General features: G+C 47.8%; 1 protein-coding gene and 1 non-coding gene across 2 annotated transcripts in view; one reads left to right on the forward strand and one right to left on the reverse strand.

Moving 5' to 3' along the window:
* Positions 1 to 15,961, forward strand: part of INTS3 (integrator complex subunit 3) — a 47,899-nt gene that overhangs the window by 17,608 nt on the left and 14,330 nt on the right. Inside the window, exons 4-11 of the mRNA XM_023213805.2 lie at positions 1,775 to 1,888; positions 2,097 to 2,181; positions 3,506 to 3,572; positions 5,915 to 6,059; positions 7,098 to 7,227; positions 9,438 to 9,535; positions 13,301 to 13,492; positions 15,227 to 15,314. Of these exons, the coding sequence (XP_023069573.1) occupies positions 1,775 to 1,888; positions 2,097 to 2,181; positions 3,506 to 3,572; positions 5,915 to 6,059; positions 7,098 to 7,227; positions 9,438 to 9,535; positions 13,301 to 13,492; positions 15,227 to 15,314 (919 nt within the window). The remainder of the gene's footprint in view (positions 1 to 1,774; positions 1,889 to 2,096; positions 2,182 to 3,505; positions 3,573 to 5,914; positions 6,060 to 7,097; positions 7,228 to 9,437; positions 9,536 to 13,300; positions 13,493 to 15,226; positions 15,315 to 15,961) is intronic.
* Positions 8,920 to 9,022, reverse strand: LOC111544049. Its single transcript, XR_002732028.1, has one exon. It is a non-coding gene; the product is annotated as a small nucleolar RNA U13 (small nucleolar RNA).

Below are 15,961 nucleotides of genomic sequence, written 5' to 3' on the forward strand. Positions count from 1 at the left end.
TTTTTTTTTGAGATGGAGTCTCCTTCTGTTGCCCAGGCTGGAGTGCAATGGTGTGATCTTGGCTCACTGCAACCTCCACCTCCTGGGTTCAAGTGATTCTCCCGCCTCAGCCTCCCTCATAGCGGGACTACAGGCACGTGCGACCACACCCGGCTAGTTTTTGTATTTTTAGTGGAGATGGAGTTTCACCATGTTGGCCAGGGTGGTCTTGAACTCCTGACCTCAGGTGATCCACCTGCCTCGGCCTCCCAAATAGTGCTGGGATTACAGGCATGAGCCACCGTACCCGGCCCTTGCTATACTATATTATTATTATTGTTGATACCATCCTTGCTACTGGTCTTCAGAGGTTGTGGGAAGCTACCTGCCTAATTTCTACTCTTTCTGATGAGACCCTGACAGGATAGAACTCAGCAGGCTAAGGAAGTTGCTAATGAGGCCCCCTAAGGTATTCCTCCAAGAGTCTGGTCTCACAATAGAGACAGAGTGAAGAAAAAAAAAAAAAACTAAGGGGAAGGGAAGCAATAATCTCACAGAAGAAATTAGCACGCCCTCCCTTACCTCTCCCAGAATTTGGTATGCTGAAGCACCTCTCCTTTTTCAATACGTGGCAGAAGGAAAGGGCATCACAGAGAAAAGAATGAAGATATTTAGTTCAATTGGGTACGGTGACTCGTGCCTGTAATTCCAGCTGCTCAGGAGGCCAAGGCGGGAGAATCACTTGAGGCCAAGAGTTTCAGCCTAGGAACATAGTGAGACCTTGCCTCTAAAAAAAAAACGGTTTTAAAAATTAGCTGGGCGTGTTGGTACATGCCTGTAGTACCAGCTACTCAGAAGTTCGAAGCTGCAATGAGCTACGATCGTGCCACTGCACACCAGCCCAGGCAACAGAGTAAGTCCCCAAGTATAAAAAAACTAAAAATTCAAAAAAATTTCAGTTTTGGTTCTGTACTTAACTGTCTAGGGCTCTGCCCTGGATCTTCTTCCCTTACTACTCCCTTTACTGTATCTGGCTGGGTCAGTACTGGTCTAAAAACCTCTTTAGGATCCTTTCTGGCTTGTTCAGCCAAACCCATTTTGCAGTGACCTTTTACTTACTGGCAGATGAAAAGCAGATGGCCTCCACCTGGTTTTGCTCAGCCTGTGGCATCAAACAGTATGACACTTCCTAAGAGGGGAAGTGGGGGGACAAGGATAGTATTAGGAGCCTTGCCCAGCAAGCTCTTCTCTTTTTTTTTTTTTTTTTTTGTCACAGTTTGGCTCGGTTGCCCAAGCTAGAGTGCAGTAGTGCGATCTCAGCTCACTGCAAGCTCCGCCTCCCAGGTTCACGCCATTCTCCTGCCTCAGCCTCCCGAGTAGCCGGGACTACAGGCACCCGCCACCACACCCGGCTAATTTTTTGTGTTTTTAATAGAGACGGGGTTTCACCATGTTAGCGAGGATGGTCTCGATCTCCTGACCTCGTGATCCATCCATCTTGGCCTCCCAAAGTGCTGGGACTGCAGGCGTGAGCCACTGCACCCGGCTGCCCAGCAGGCTTTTCTGCCTCATTAAAGGATAACCAGTACCTTTTCCCCACTCTGTGTGACAGAACAAGGGATGGATTGGGAATGCAGGACCCCTATGGAAAGAAAGTGTCCAGAATGGAAAGTATTTCATTGCTACTCGGTGTCTTACTGGTGTTTAAGGGATTAGAGGGCAAGGGGTCCACTGTGGGTGGGGTAAGGACCTTATCCTCAGCTTGCTGGCTGATCACAAACTTTACTTCTCACAGTGTTACCGGGACTTGGCTCTGGTGAGTCGTGATGGCATGAATATTGTCCTGAATAAAATCAACCAGATACTTATGGAGAAGTACCTGAAGCTGCAGGATACCTGCCGTACTCAGGTAAGGCCAGAAAGAAAAGACAGGATCCAGCTCAAAGAGAGAGGATGGATCTTCTCTCTGTCAGGAATGGGAAAGAGGAATCAGGGATAACACACCCCTATCATTGTGTGTCTAAATTGTAATGTGCTTCTTTCAGTTGTAACTGAATTAGCTCCCTTCTCAAACTCACAGGTCCTGCTCTTCATCTGTTTTTCCCTCTTTCCTTTAGTTGGTGTGGTTGGTACGGGAACTGGTGAAGAGTGGGGTTCTGGGAGCCGATGGTGTTTGTATGACGTTTATGAAGCAGATTGCAGGTGAGTTTGATGGCAGGAGCATAAAGAAGAAAGGAGGAGAGCCCAGAGACTAAGTAGAGACAATGGAGAATGATTAAGTGCCAAAGGGATGGAATTCCTGGATTGCTTAGACTGTTTCTTTCTGATACAGACATCTTCTGGCCACATATGTTGTATAAATAAATTGACTGAAAAATCATGGGGGGGCTTTTTAAAGCAGTAAGTCTTGCCTCATTTTCCTTCCTACTAAACCCAGGGCTTGACAGACTATTTGGCCTGTTTTAGCCAGTCTTCACTCTGAGATTTTATAGCATTTCAGAGCAGGAAGAAATGGGGAGAGAAGTGAGGGCAAATAAATTTGTTCCCAAGTCCCTGTGCTTTCAGAAACCTAGACATCTTCCTTGGCTCCACCCCCATGATCTGAATGCTTGCTCCCTAATAATTAGGCCCTTTACTGGGGCCAGAATGAGGGACAAACTATGTCACAGAACAGACCCTGACATTTAGGTTTTATTCTCATCTTGGCATCAGTGACATCTGTGTGAGCCACCGCATATTCAAGCGGCTACTCCCAAGATTGCATGTGTTTGTTTAAAAGTGACCTGCTACCACCTCACCATTAGCCCATTGAGGCTTGCTTCCTCTTTAAAATTTTATGTAACACTGATGCTCCTGTTTTGATGTGTATGAACCTTAATCTATGTCATGTGTGACTTTGTGAACATTGAATTTTTTAATTGGGACCTGGGGCAAGGCATAGTTGTGGCTATTTTTATCCTCTTTCCTGGCCTTTCCCTCCCTGTTTGGCACTCCCAGCTCCCACTTCTTATCCCAAGACTGGTCTGGCATTGCTGTATGTTAATTCTGCCCCAGGAATTTCATAGCAAGCACTAAAGACTGTTACCTGGAAATAAGAAACTCTTGGCCTGTTGGGGGCCTGAGTGCAGGACTCAGGACATCCAGTTGCTAGACTGCAGCTGTTGTCAGCCACCTGTACCTCTCAGGCCTATCTGAGATATCATCGTTTGTTTCCAACTGAGGGCTTCTTATATCTACTTCTCAGACATTCATTTTCAAGGGCCAAAATGTTCCCACTCCAACTCACAATCTGTGGAAAAGTAGCAGCTCTGGTTTCTAGAAAAATTCAGAACCTTCCCTTTCCTTCTTTCCGGAGGCAAAGGGTAAAACTTTAAAGCCTGACAGAACAGAAGGCAGTTTATCTCAGCACTAAGAACAGCAGTGATGGGATGGCAGTCAGGGTGAACCAGCAGAATGGGTGAAGAGACGTATTGGATTGGCTGAGTTACTAATCAGAGCTATTCTTTTTTTCTCCTTTTGAAATCAGGTGGAGATGTTACAGCCAAAAATATCTGGTTGGCAGAAAGTGTTCTGGATATCCTGACAGAGCAAAGGTAGAGTCCACCATGAAGGGTGGGGTACAGGCCAGATAATGGCCATTAGGAGTGTGAGTGTGGGAAATGGGGATGAAAGGATTGTGTGGCCCAAGAACACCTTAAGTCAGAGAGGGGGAGGCAAGGAGAGGGAGAGACAAGTGTATTGTTGGCAAGTGAAGAAATTAATGCCCAAGGAATGAAGGAATGGGAAAGAGGTCTTTGCCAAAATATCGCATAGCCCAGAAAAACTGGCTTCATCTGATAAGGGTTTATTTTTGATCCAGACCTCCTTGGAATGTTTATCTTAGGGGAGGAATGAGCTCAGCAGAGTTGGGCCAGGCAAACACCCACGCCTGGCAGGTATCCTTTTCTCCCCTGCAAGCTTCTCCATCGAACCCATGCTCTTTTTGAAGTGGCACAGGGGGCATTTGGGGTGAGCAGGTAATAGAGATTAGTGAATCCTGCTGGAGTTTGCATATGGGGTTTGGAGGCTCCAGTGGTAGAGAGTGCATCAGGGAGTACATATTGGACTTTCCGGCTGATTCTTTCCCTTATCCATCAAAATAAAAGGCCAGAAATGTTATGAGGGCTCTTCCACCTCTGAACTTGTTTGGAGGTGAGGCTTTCCCCTTGGTTTCAGTCTTCCTCTTGCCTTGACTTCTGAGTCTCTTTTCTGATTGAGGACACCATAGCAGTCAAATGATTGAGAGGGCTAATAGTGTCCATACTATCTGTAGTTCAGAAGAATGGACCTCCTCCCAACATTCACACTTGTGAAAGAGATGGCTGTGTGCTGTGCTTTGCTCAGGTCTGAGAGCCCTGCCCTGTCTGCTGTGCAGTGCCACCTAGTGCTCTGGGCACGGGTGTGCGGCCACATCAGGGCCTGGAGCCACTTCTGTTATTGGTGCCATTGCCGTAGCACGTTAGATCCTAACAGTCTCTTCTTACCAGATCTCTGCTTTTCCTAGGTCTTTGTTCCTTTTTACTGTCCTGGGTCAGGGGGCCTTTCAACTCTTTCTTTCTCTTTATTACGCCATTCCAGGATTCAGGTAATTTCATTACCTTTGTTAGCAATCTTTCTAAAAAGTGATTTTTCTTATTTTGTTCCTGGTGCCAAATACATCCTGTCCCCATACCTTAAAGCTGAATTTTCTGTACAGGCATCAGATGACAGCCAGATAACTGCCCGGTTTTCTACCCTCCAAAAAACTTAACATCTTTTGGTGAAAGTCAATACCTAGAAATTTAAAAGTATGTCCTCTCCTACACCCTCCTTCTCACTCGCTTGGAAATGTTTCTAGGGCTGTGGAGTTAAAAGGTAGCAGGCAGGGGAGGAAACCTTCCCCAGTAACCTTGGCTAGTGCGTCCATTCTGTGAAAAGAAAAGGCCACAGAGTCTTTTAATTAGGTGGCTTGAGTAGTTTTCCGGAATCAGGATGTGGCCTGCTTGGACTGATTAAACGCCATGTCATCTTCCTCCAGTTCCCTGCCTTCCAGCAGGGGTGCCAAAGCCATTACAAATTGTTTGCTGGGAGGAGATAGCATCTCAATTTTGTCACTTAGAGACAGGATTAGAGTTTTAGGAATATCCCCACTGTGTCTTTGTCTCTACTCCTTTTAAAGCAACTGGGAACAAACCTTTCATTACCCCCTTTTTCCTCAGGGATATTCTGAAACTCATGAGCGATGAGTTTGCCACCCAAAATCGGGTTCTTTTTTTCAGGTTGTGATTTAGGACAGGTGACTCATTGTGTGGGAGTGGGGACTTGTTGTGTGTCAGTGACTAGATAGAGCCAGGGAAAGGTTTGTGGCATGGTGAGCTACTAATGATAAGCAGACTGAGCTAGCACAGTACGTTCTCAAAACTCCAGGTCCTGAAAGGGTCTTGGCAATCCCTACATGTTCTTGCATCACACTTAAGAGCCGCTGACTTAGGAATACTTACCCAGCTTTTCCCCATAGTCTGACCTGGGTAGATACTGTGGCTTAATTCTGTCCCTAGTACCTCACATGTTGCTTGGCGCCTGATAGGCACTCAGTAAATGTTTGAATGAATGAGTCAACAAAGAGAGTTATTTTCTTGGAAGCTAAGTAGTTAGGTGGTAAAAAGAGATTGCTTTCATTTGGCAGTTACCTTTTAGGCACTCGTAAGAGAAAAGTAGGAAGTTGTCTGTAGCTTAGCCAGTTGTTAGTCCAAGATAGATACTAGCTTGAGTGAGCAAGCAAAAAATCAAAGCATCTACTCCCAGTGTCAAATCATCAGTTATCTCTGAGGCACTGTAGCCAAGCCCAGGAAGGGTGAATTGGGAGGGTAAATAGTTCTAGACAGAGCATAGGAGCCAGTGTGTTTCTTCCCTGCAGGGAGTGGGTCCTGAAGAGCAGCATCCTCATTGCCATGGCTGTATACACGTACCTCCGCCTCATCGTGGACCACCATGGGACTGCCCAGCTCCAGGCCCTGCGACAGAAGGAAGTGGACTTCTGCATCTCACTGCTTCGGGAACGGGTGAGGGAACAGGACATAAATAATGTGAGGAAGTGAGACTCAGGCTGAGATACCTCTGGAGGTTTATGCAGTGAAGTCAGAAATACCTTGTTAGAGACGAAGGTGCGTCAAGATCTGGTGTTTTCCATCATTCGTCAACAGATGAGGGTAGAAAGGAGGGGGAGTTAGTGTAGAATAGCCCTAATTCCTAGAAATGCTACCTGTTAAACTGGCATCCTTGGGATTTCCCTGGTCAGCTTCAAGGATACTGTTGTATACCACAGAGATAAGCTGTCCTTGTGTGCCTACCATGACACGGTCCCCCACCTACTCTCCTGGGTAATTCCCATGGTCTAGTGGGATTATGAATTGTCCTCTATCAGACCTCCCATGTGGCAATTAAAATTTTTTTTTACTTTTTATTTTTGTAGATACTGGGCCTTGCTTGGTTACCCAGGCTGGTCTTGAACTCCTGGCCTCAAGTGATCCTCCCACCTCAGCCTCCCAAAGTGTTGGGATTATAGGCATGAGCCACTGTGCCCAGCCTAAAATTAATGTTAGATAAAACGTTAAAATTCACTTCTCTTGTTGCTAATGGGTTTCATTTAGACTACACAGATGTAGACATTTCTACCACAGAATTGGACCCACAGAATTAGATACTGCAGAATTTTGTTAGACAAAATGAGTTTGAGGTTTGAGGTTTCTGGGGCTCAACTTGCCAGTCCCATCCTTTTGAAACTTTAGTCGTCCTTGAACTGGATTGAAACAGTTCTGGGTGGAGAGGGAGGTAGATTAATGTAAAAGCCAACAGGGCTTCAGCACTTCCCACTAACCTCATTCTTGGTATCAGTCCCCAGCTTCCAGCTTCCAGCTTCCAGCTGTCTTCCCCTGAACAGCTAGGAGCCAATCCTTTGGTTCCAGAAGAAATCCTATAGTCTCTTCAACCCTCTTTCCTTCCCTCCCTAGAACATGTTGTTCCTTTGTCCTCCCTCCAGCAGGTAAACAATCCATGTTTTTATTCTCTTTCCCGTCCCCCACTTCCTCTTCCTTATCAAGTTCATGGAATGTCTGATGATTGGTCGGGATCTCGTAAGACTGCTTCAGAATGTTGCTAGGATACCAGAATTTGAACTGCTTTGGAAAGATATTATCCATAATCCTCAGGCCTTGAGTCCTCAGTTCACAGGTAAGTAGGGTCTTAGGCATCCTGTCCTTGACAGCTGGGAGTTCAATGTATCTATCTTGCTTGAATCAAGAAGGTAGAGGTTGGTGGGTAGGAGAGTTTTTGGCGATCAGATTTTAGGAAGCTTGGGACAGGGCAAGCTTTGCCAAGTACAACTGGGAATGGTAGAGGTACAGAACAATTCATGTAGTTCCTAGACAGCCCCTACTTGGCAGACTCCAGCTGCCACATTACTACGAAGAAAAAAGAGAGACAGAGAATCGTAGTCCTCCTCCCTTCTTCCTGGCAGCCCCTTGGCTCAGGAGGTGAACCAGTGGCCAGTGTTCAGCTTCACGGAGTCCAGCAGGGGAGTCAGAGGTCAACTCGTGAGACTGAGTCAGTAGAGGCCTGGAATTAATCCTATGAGAGAAGGCCCCTCCCTGAGAACAGTCTTGCCTCGAATTCCAAGGATCCAGCTTGGGCAAAATCCACTTTGGAGGAGGGAGTCTCCGTGTGCCTCCCCCTGACAAGGTCCTTTTTATATCCCTTTCCCTTTCCCAGGGTCCTGCTATGGTCTGAACAATAACTGTACAGCTTTGCTCCCCATCCCACCTCAACACACATGTGCTTGTGATCATGCACACACCCCCTCCCCTCCTACACACATGCACACACACACACACGGAAGGCAGTTGTCCAGGACCTGGGAAGTCAGGAAAGAGAGGAAAATGCTGGAAATTGTAGTATTCTTATATTGAACATCTATTTCATTGCTTTAAGTACCTCCTCTGTGTTAGACAAACATGTGTTACCTCATTTAATCTTCTGGACAGCCCTACAAGTGTTTTAGTTTCTACATTTATACATAAACTGAGGTTTGAGGCCAGGCATGGTGGCTCACGCCTATAATCCCAGCACCTTCAGAGGCCAAGGCGGGCGGATCACAAGGTCAAGCGATAAGACCATTCTGGCCAACATGGTGAAACCCTATCTCTACTAAAAATACAAAAATTAGCTGGACATGGTGGCACGCGCCTGTATTCCCAGCTACTTGGGAGACTGAGGCAAGAGAATCGCTTGAACCCAGGAGGCGCAGGTTGCAGATTGTGCCACTGCACTCCAGCATGGTGACAGAGTGAGACTCCGTCGCCACCCCCCCGCCAAAAAAAAAGAAAAGAAACTGAGGTTTAAGGAGATTAAGTAATTTGCCCAAGGCTATACAGTGGGTAGGTTAGGTGACAGAGCCAGGATTTTGATCCAAGTCTTTTTTTTTTTTTTTTTTTTTTTTGAGATGGAGTCTCGCTCTGTCACTCAGGCTGGAGTGCAATGGCATGATCTCAGCTCTCCGCCTCCTGGGTTCAAGTGATTCTCCCACCTCAGCCTCCCAAGTAGCTGGGATTACAGGCACCTGCCATCATGCCCAGGTAAATGTTGTATTTTTGTAGAGATGGAGTTTCACCATGTTGGCCAAGCTGGTCTTGAACTCCGACCTCAAGCGATCCACTCACCTTGGCCTCCCAAAGTTCTGGGATTACAGGCGTGAGCCACCGCACCCGGCCTCTTTTTTTTTTTTAAGATGGGGTGTCACCATGTTGCCAAGGCTGGTCTTGAACTCGTAGGCTCAAGGGATCCACCTGCCTCGGCCTCCCAAGGTGCTAAGATTACAGGTGTGAGCCACCGGTATGCCTGGTCTTTTAAATTATTTTTGTTCTCTCATGTCAGGCAGGTAATGTGAGGACATGGTAACAAGGTTTGAGGGAGGCACATGTCACGCATGAGTGTGAAAAACAATAATCATGCTTATGAGCTACAGTAGGATCTGGATCCACATGTTTCTGACTCCAGGGCTCATGCTCATGCCACAGATAACATTGATTCCAGGACCCAAGGATGGGATCATCAGGAGCAGGAAGAGCAGCTGGGGTTTCCCATATTTTCCCCTTAACTTTCCCATCTGTTGCCAGTGGGAATCCTGTGGGTAGGAGGCTCTGGAAGACCAGCAGAAGACAGGAAGTAATATAGCTGGGTCCTGGGGATAGTGGTTGGTTGGAGCAGAACACGTAAGTGCTGGTTGAAATTCCCACCTGTGCTTGACCTCCCTTGGTCTTGTCTTGGAATTTCTCCGTGAGCAAGACGACTGGTCATCAGTACCTGGGCCCAGGTTCCCAACCTGCCTTTCATTCTTTCTGGTCCTCAGGCTTCCTCTTTTCTCTTCCCTTCCACATTTGATTCAGGTATCCTACAGCTTCTTCAGTCAAGAACATCCCGAAAATTCCTAGCATGTCGTCTAACCCCAGACATGGAGACTAAACTCCTCTTCATGACATCCCGGGTAAGCTAAGGTGTTGCAGCAAGAGAAGAGGTCACACGCTGGTTGGGCTTCTTTCTTTGGTCTGTGGAGCTGTTACCATTGTTTACTAACCAGTAGAATGGTAGCTAAATAATCGTACCTGATCTACCTGGCTACTGGTTTCCTTGTCCTTTATTCATTCTATGCCTACACATTGAGCATGGTGCTAAGGATTGGGGGTACACTGTCAAATAAGAGAGATACAGGTCCAGCTCTTGTGAAGCTTTTAGTTTATCTAAAGTGGTCACTAAACCAATAATTATGTAGAATTTACAAGTGTGAAATGTTCTATAAAGGGGGGAGTGAAAGTGTTCATGTTAAGAAGCCCACAATTGCTCCAGGAGAACCATGAGGTCTCAGGAAAAGAGCTATGTGTCTTTCCAAACTTGACTGAATAATGGCAGAATTACTTGAGCATGTTAAAGATGCAGCTTCCTGGATCCCACTCTCCCAGATAATTTGATTGAGAAATCTGTGGAGGTTTTTTTGTTTTTGTTTGTTTGTGTGTTTGTGTTTTGAGACGGGATTTTGCTCTTGTTGCCCAGGCTGGAGTGCAATGGCGTGATCTTGGCTTACTGCAGCCTCCGCCTCTTGGGTTCAAGCAATTCTTCTGCCTCAACCTCCCGAGTAGCTAGGATTACAGGCATGCACCACACTTTGCGAATTTTGTATTTTTAGTACAGAAGGGATTTTTCTATGTTGGTCAGGCTGGTCTCGAACTCCTGATCTCAGGTGATCCACCTGCCTCAGCCTCCCAAAGTGCTGGGATTACAGGCGTGAGCCACAGCACCCAGCCAGAGTCTGTGTTTTTAGCAGACTTCCCAGGCCATTCCTCTGCGGCCAATCTGGCTGTCGAGAACTACTTTCCTAATCAGCTTTCCCAAGTCACCCAGACTAATTGTCGAGGTCTGTGTTGTACTATGTGGTAGCCACCAGCCATGTGTTGCCATTTAAATTTAAGTTAGCCTTCAGGACTAGGTATGATAAACATTCTTGGCCAGGCGCCGTGGATCATACCTGTAATCCCAGCACTTTGGGAGGCCAAGGTGGGCAGATCACTTGAGATCAGGAGTTAGGGACCAGCCTGGCCAACATGGTGAAACCCCGTCTCTACTAAAAATACAAACATTTTACTGGGTGTGGTGGCACACGCCTGTAATCCCAGCTACTCGGGAGGCTGAGGCAGGAGAATCACTTAAACCCGGGAGGCAGAGGTTGCAGTGAGCCAAGATCGCGCCACTGCACTTCAGCCTGGGCGACAGAGTGAAACGCTGTCTCAAAAAAAAAAAAAAAAAATTAGTTAAAATGAGTTAAAATTAAAAACCCACAGCTGGGCGCCGTGGCTCATGCCTACAGTCCCAGCACTTTGGGAGGCCGAGGCTGGTGGGAACACTTTAGGTCAGGAGTTCAAGACTAGCCTGGGCAACATGGTGAAACCCTGTCTCTACAAAAATTAGCCGGGTGTGGTGGTAGCTACTCAGGAGGCTGAGGCAGGAGAGTCACTTGAACCCAGACCCAGGAGGCAGAGGTTACAGTGAGCTGAGATCGTGCCACTCCACTCCAGCCTGGGCAACAGCGAGATTCCATCTCAAACAAACAACAAAAAAATTCAGAGCCTGGTGCAGTGGCATGTGCCTGTAATCCCAGCTTCTCAGGAGGCTGAGGTGGGAGGATTGCTTGAACCCAGGAGTTAGAGACCAGCCTGGCTCAAGCAATCCTCCCATCAATGAGACCCTGTCTCTTAAAAAATAATAATTTGGGCTGGGCACGGTGGATCACGCCTGTAATCCCAGCACTTTGGGAGACCAAGGCAGGCATATCACAAGGTCAGGTGATGGAGACGATCCTGGCTAACACGGTGAAACCCGTCTCTACTAAATACAAAATATTAGCTGGGCATGGTGGCGGGCACCTGTAGTCCCAGCTACTCGGGAGGCTGAGGCAGGAGAATGGCGTGAACCCAGGAGGCAGAGCTTGCAGTGAGCCGAGATCACGCCACTGCACTCCAGCCTAGGCAACAGAGCGAGACTCCATCTCAAAATAATAATAATATAATAATAATTATTATTATTATTATTCAGGCCGAGTGTGGTGGCTCACGCCTGTAATCTCAGCACTTTGGGAGGCCAAGGTGGGTGGATCACTTGAGGTCGGGAGTTCAAGACCAGCCTGACCAACATGGTAAAACCCTGTCTCTACTAAAAATACGACAATTAGCTGGGCATGGTGGTGTGTGCCTGTAATCCCAACTACTTGGGAGGCTGAGGCAGGAAAATCACTTGAACCTGGGAGGTGGAGGTCATGGTGAACCGAGATCACTCCTTTGCACTCCAGCCTGGGCAACAAGAGTGAAACTCTGTCTCAAAAAAATTAATAATAATAATAATTTGATATCTCAGTTACAACAGCTGCATTTCACGTGCACAATAGCAACCACCATTGCTGAAAGTTCCGTTGGATGGTGTTGGTCTAGAAGTATCTTTTTGTTTGCTTTTTTTACCTTTTTGCTCTATCTTGGTTGATTTCTTCTGACAGATGGGGGAATATAAGAAGAGGGAAACTAGATCCTTTTCCTTATTTAGTGTTACTATTTGCGATCACTTAGGGTCTGTTTAAGGAAAAACTTTCCGCAAGAAGGTTTGGAGAGTCTAGGCTTTGGATAATGGTCCTGTTAGGTCAGCACCAGGAAATTCTCAGTTGATGTTGAGTGGTGAACAGGCCCAGCTCTTACTCTTGAAGAACATTTCTTGCTGTTCACCAGTGGCTCAAGAAAATGAGAAAAGATTATACTTCTTTTGTTTGTTTGTGTTTTTTTTGAGACGGAGTCTCACTCTGTCGCCCATGCTGGAGTGCAGTGGCATGATCTCGGCTCACTGCAAGCTCCGCCTCCAAGGTTCACACCATTCTCCTGCCTCAGCCTCCCGAGTAGCTGGGACTACAGGCACCCGCCACCATGCTCGGCTGATTTTTTTGTATTTTTAGTAGAGACGGGGTTTCACCGTGTTAGCCAGGATGGTCTCGAGCTCCTGACCTCGTGATCCGCCCACCTCAGCCTCCCAAAGTGCTGGGATTACAGGCATGAGCCACTGCGCCCAGCAAGATTATACTTCTGACTGGAGAGTCAGTGACCAGTACAAGGAGTAAAGAGCCAAAAAATGGACTGAAGTTGCAGTTGGGGGTAGATGTAGCCTAAGGTAGGTGGCAAAAATGACTGTAACACTAGCATGCAGTGCAAGCTAGAAATTTTCAGCCTTTTTTTTTTTTTTTTTTTGAGGGGAACTTTTCTCCTTTTTCCCCCGGTGGGGGGGAAAGGCGGCCTCTCAGCTCACTGCAACCTCCACCTCCCGGGTTCAAGCGATTCTCCTGCCTCAGCCTCTCAAGTAGCTGGGGTTACAGGCATATGCCACCATGCCTGGCTAATTTTTTTGTATTTTTAGTAGAGACAGGGTTTCTCCATCTTGGTCAGGCTGGTCTTGAACTCCTGACCTTAGGCGATCCACCCGCCTCGGCCTCCCAAAGTGCTGGGATTACAGGCGTGAGCCACCGTGCCTGGCATAGCTTTTTTTTTTTCAAATCAAGAAGTTCTCCTAAAAGACGGGAGACTTACGACACAATATGAGCTAATGAGTAAGTTGCGGGAAGAAATGGAGGTCTAGGGCAAACCTAGAGTTAAGTGGTGCTCGTTTTCCTCTGTCCAGGGACCCACACTGTCTTCTAAGTTCTTTTCCTTGCTTCCGCTTTCCCCAGGTGCGATTTGGTCAACAAAAGCGATACCAAGATTGGTTCCAGCGCCAGTACCTGTCAACTCCAGATAGTCAGTCTCTGCGCTGTGACCTCATTCGCTACATCTGTGGGGTAGTCCACCCTTCTAATGAAGTACTAAGTTCAGATATCTTGCCCCGGTGGGCCATCATTGGTTGGCTCCTGACAACGTGCACGGTGAGGGCAAAAGATACTGGGTGGTGAAGGGTGCCTCTTCCATGGTTTTCCCATATTTCCATTCTTCTTCCTGACTCCAGGGCCACTTGACCCCTAAGGGCCCTTCTTTCACCCTGGTCCTCCAGAGTATCTCAGCCTTCTGCCCCACTTCCCTTTGTGTCTCTAGAAATTTACTTACACTCGTTATTTTCCATCTGGGTTTGAGATTGAACAGGTTCATCTCCCCCATTACTGCCAACCCCCAAAAGCCTGGGTTTCTGGAGCATCCCTGCCTTTTTCATTTTTGCTTCCAGAAACCATATACAGCTATTCCTCTTAACTGTTTCTTTCTCAGATTCAGAGCTTGCATTCTCTAGACCCTCACCACCATGCCTTTTTGGCTTCAGCTTTGTCTACTTCCCTTCTGTAAATGCAGCAAGTCTGCAGTGGGGGCATTTCCTTCCAAGTGTTTTCCTCTCTGTGCCTAGGGTGGGAAACTATCCATTCTCTGGCATCTGGCTGCTCCCTGACCTCTTCCAACAGGGCTCCTCCTCCCCCGTTTGACTGGGTCCTTGGAATGTGCTGATTCAGATATGACGACAGGCTCTTTCTGGAGAGGTGGGGGTCTCTTCTTCAGGAATGTGCCTGGAGAGCCCAGCACGGGCAGCCAAGGGGTGCTAGTCTGACTGTTGCCTCAGCTCAGGGGTGATGAGTGGACTTCTGAGTCCAAGCATTCTCCCTTACGGAAATCAGAGATATGAACTGCTGGCTTTATTAAGAACCCAGGCCTGCTGAGCACGGTGGCTCACGCCTGTAATCCCAGCACTTTGGGAGGTTGAGGCGGGCAGATTGTTGAGCTCAGGAGTTTGAGACCAGCCTGGGCAACATGGCAAGACCCCCGTCTCTACAAAAATATATAAAAATTAGCCAGGTGTGGTGGTGTGCGCCTGTAATCCCAGGCTGAGGTGAAAGGACCGCTTGAACCTGGGAGGTGGAAGTTGCAGTGAGCTGAGATCCTGCCACTGTACTCCAGCCTGGGTGACAGAGTCAGACCCTGTCTCAGCAACAAAAAGAAAAGAACCCAGGCCTGGCCAGGCATGGTGACTCACGCCTGTAATCCCAACACTTTGGGAGGCTGAGGCGGGAGGATCACTTGAGCCTAGGAGTTGAAGACCAGCCTGGGCAACATGGCAAAACCCATCTCCACCAAAACAAAACAAAAAGCCAGGCATGGTGGTGTGCTCCTGTAGTCCCAGATACCCGGGAGGCTGAGGTTGGGAGGATCACCCGAGCCTAACAGGTCAAGGCTACAGTAAGCCGTGATCATGCCACTGCGCTCCAGCCTGGGTGACATGGCAGGACCCTCATCTCTACAAAAAAAATACAAAAATGAGCCAGGTGAGGTGGTGCGTGCCTATAGTCCCAGGCTGAGGTGAGGATCTCTTGAGCCTGGGCGGTGGAGGTTGCAGTGAGCTGAGATCGTGCCACTGCACTACAGCCTGGGCAACAGAGCAAGACCCTGTCTGGAAAAAAAAAGGTTGGGGGGTACCTGGCCCAATCCCTGTCCTCTTGGTTAAGACCACAGAGTGTTCACCCATACACAACACAAGGGGGGTGAGCATTCCACCTGTTTCACTAGGAACTGAATTTCATAGATGGAACAGCCAAGTGGGCCTTGGAATCTATCTTGGGACTCTGAAATGGAGGGAGGTGATTGATGAAACTAGCCCTCTGTCTCTCTCCTCTCTTTTCCAGTCAAATGTCGCTGCCTCCAATGCCAAACTGGCTTTGTTTTACGACTGGCTGTTCTTTAGTCCAGACAAGGATAGCATTATGAACATAGGTATGTGACCAAGACCAGGCGGCTCCACTTCCCCACCACCCTAAGCCCCACTGCCTTGTCTTAGTGATAGCAGTCATAAATCTCAGGGCACCATGGAGTGGAGGCAGCTTATCTGGGAGCAGCTCTGTTGTTCCTCATCAGTTTTCCCTTGACCTAGAAAGAGAATTGCTTTGATAAGGCTAAGCCATCACTGTACCTCCTCCCCGCCGCCTGATGCATGGTCTTCAGGAGGGGAGGGCCTGGGCAAAGGAAAAGGCTGTACCATGTCCTGCTTTTCCTCTCCTATTACTTCCCTTCTCCAAGCTGAATGCTGGGAACAAGAAGGGAAATGAGGACTACAAGCTGTTTCGGGGGCTGTCAGCTCTTGGGTCTGCTCAGTGGGAATGGGGGGAATAGACATAGCACTTCCCAGAGCCATTCATGTATATTGACATGCCATTTTATGGAGACAGAAACAGGCTGACTTTAGCCTGGCGTGGTGGCGCGCACCTGTAATTCCAGCTGCTGGGGAGGTTGAGGCACGAGATTCGCTTGAACCTGGGAGGCGGAGGCTTCAGTGAGCCGAGATTGTACCACTGCACTCCAGCCTGGGTGACAGAGCAAGACTCTGTCTCAAAAAAAAAAAAAAAAAAAAAGAAAGAAAGAAA

This window comes from Piliocolobus tephrosceles, chromosome 1 (genome assembly GCF_002776525.5).
Source record: "Piliocolobus tephrosceles isolate RC106 chromosome 1, ASM277652v3, whole genome shotgun sequence".
Lineage (NCBI taxonomy): Eukaryota > Metazoa > Chordata > Mammalia > Primates > Cercopithecidae > Piliocolobus > Piliocolobus tephrosceles.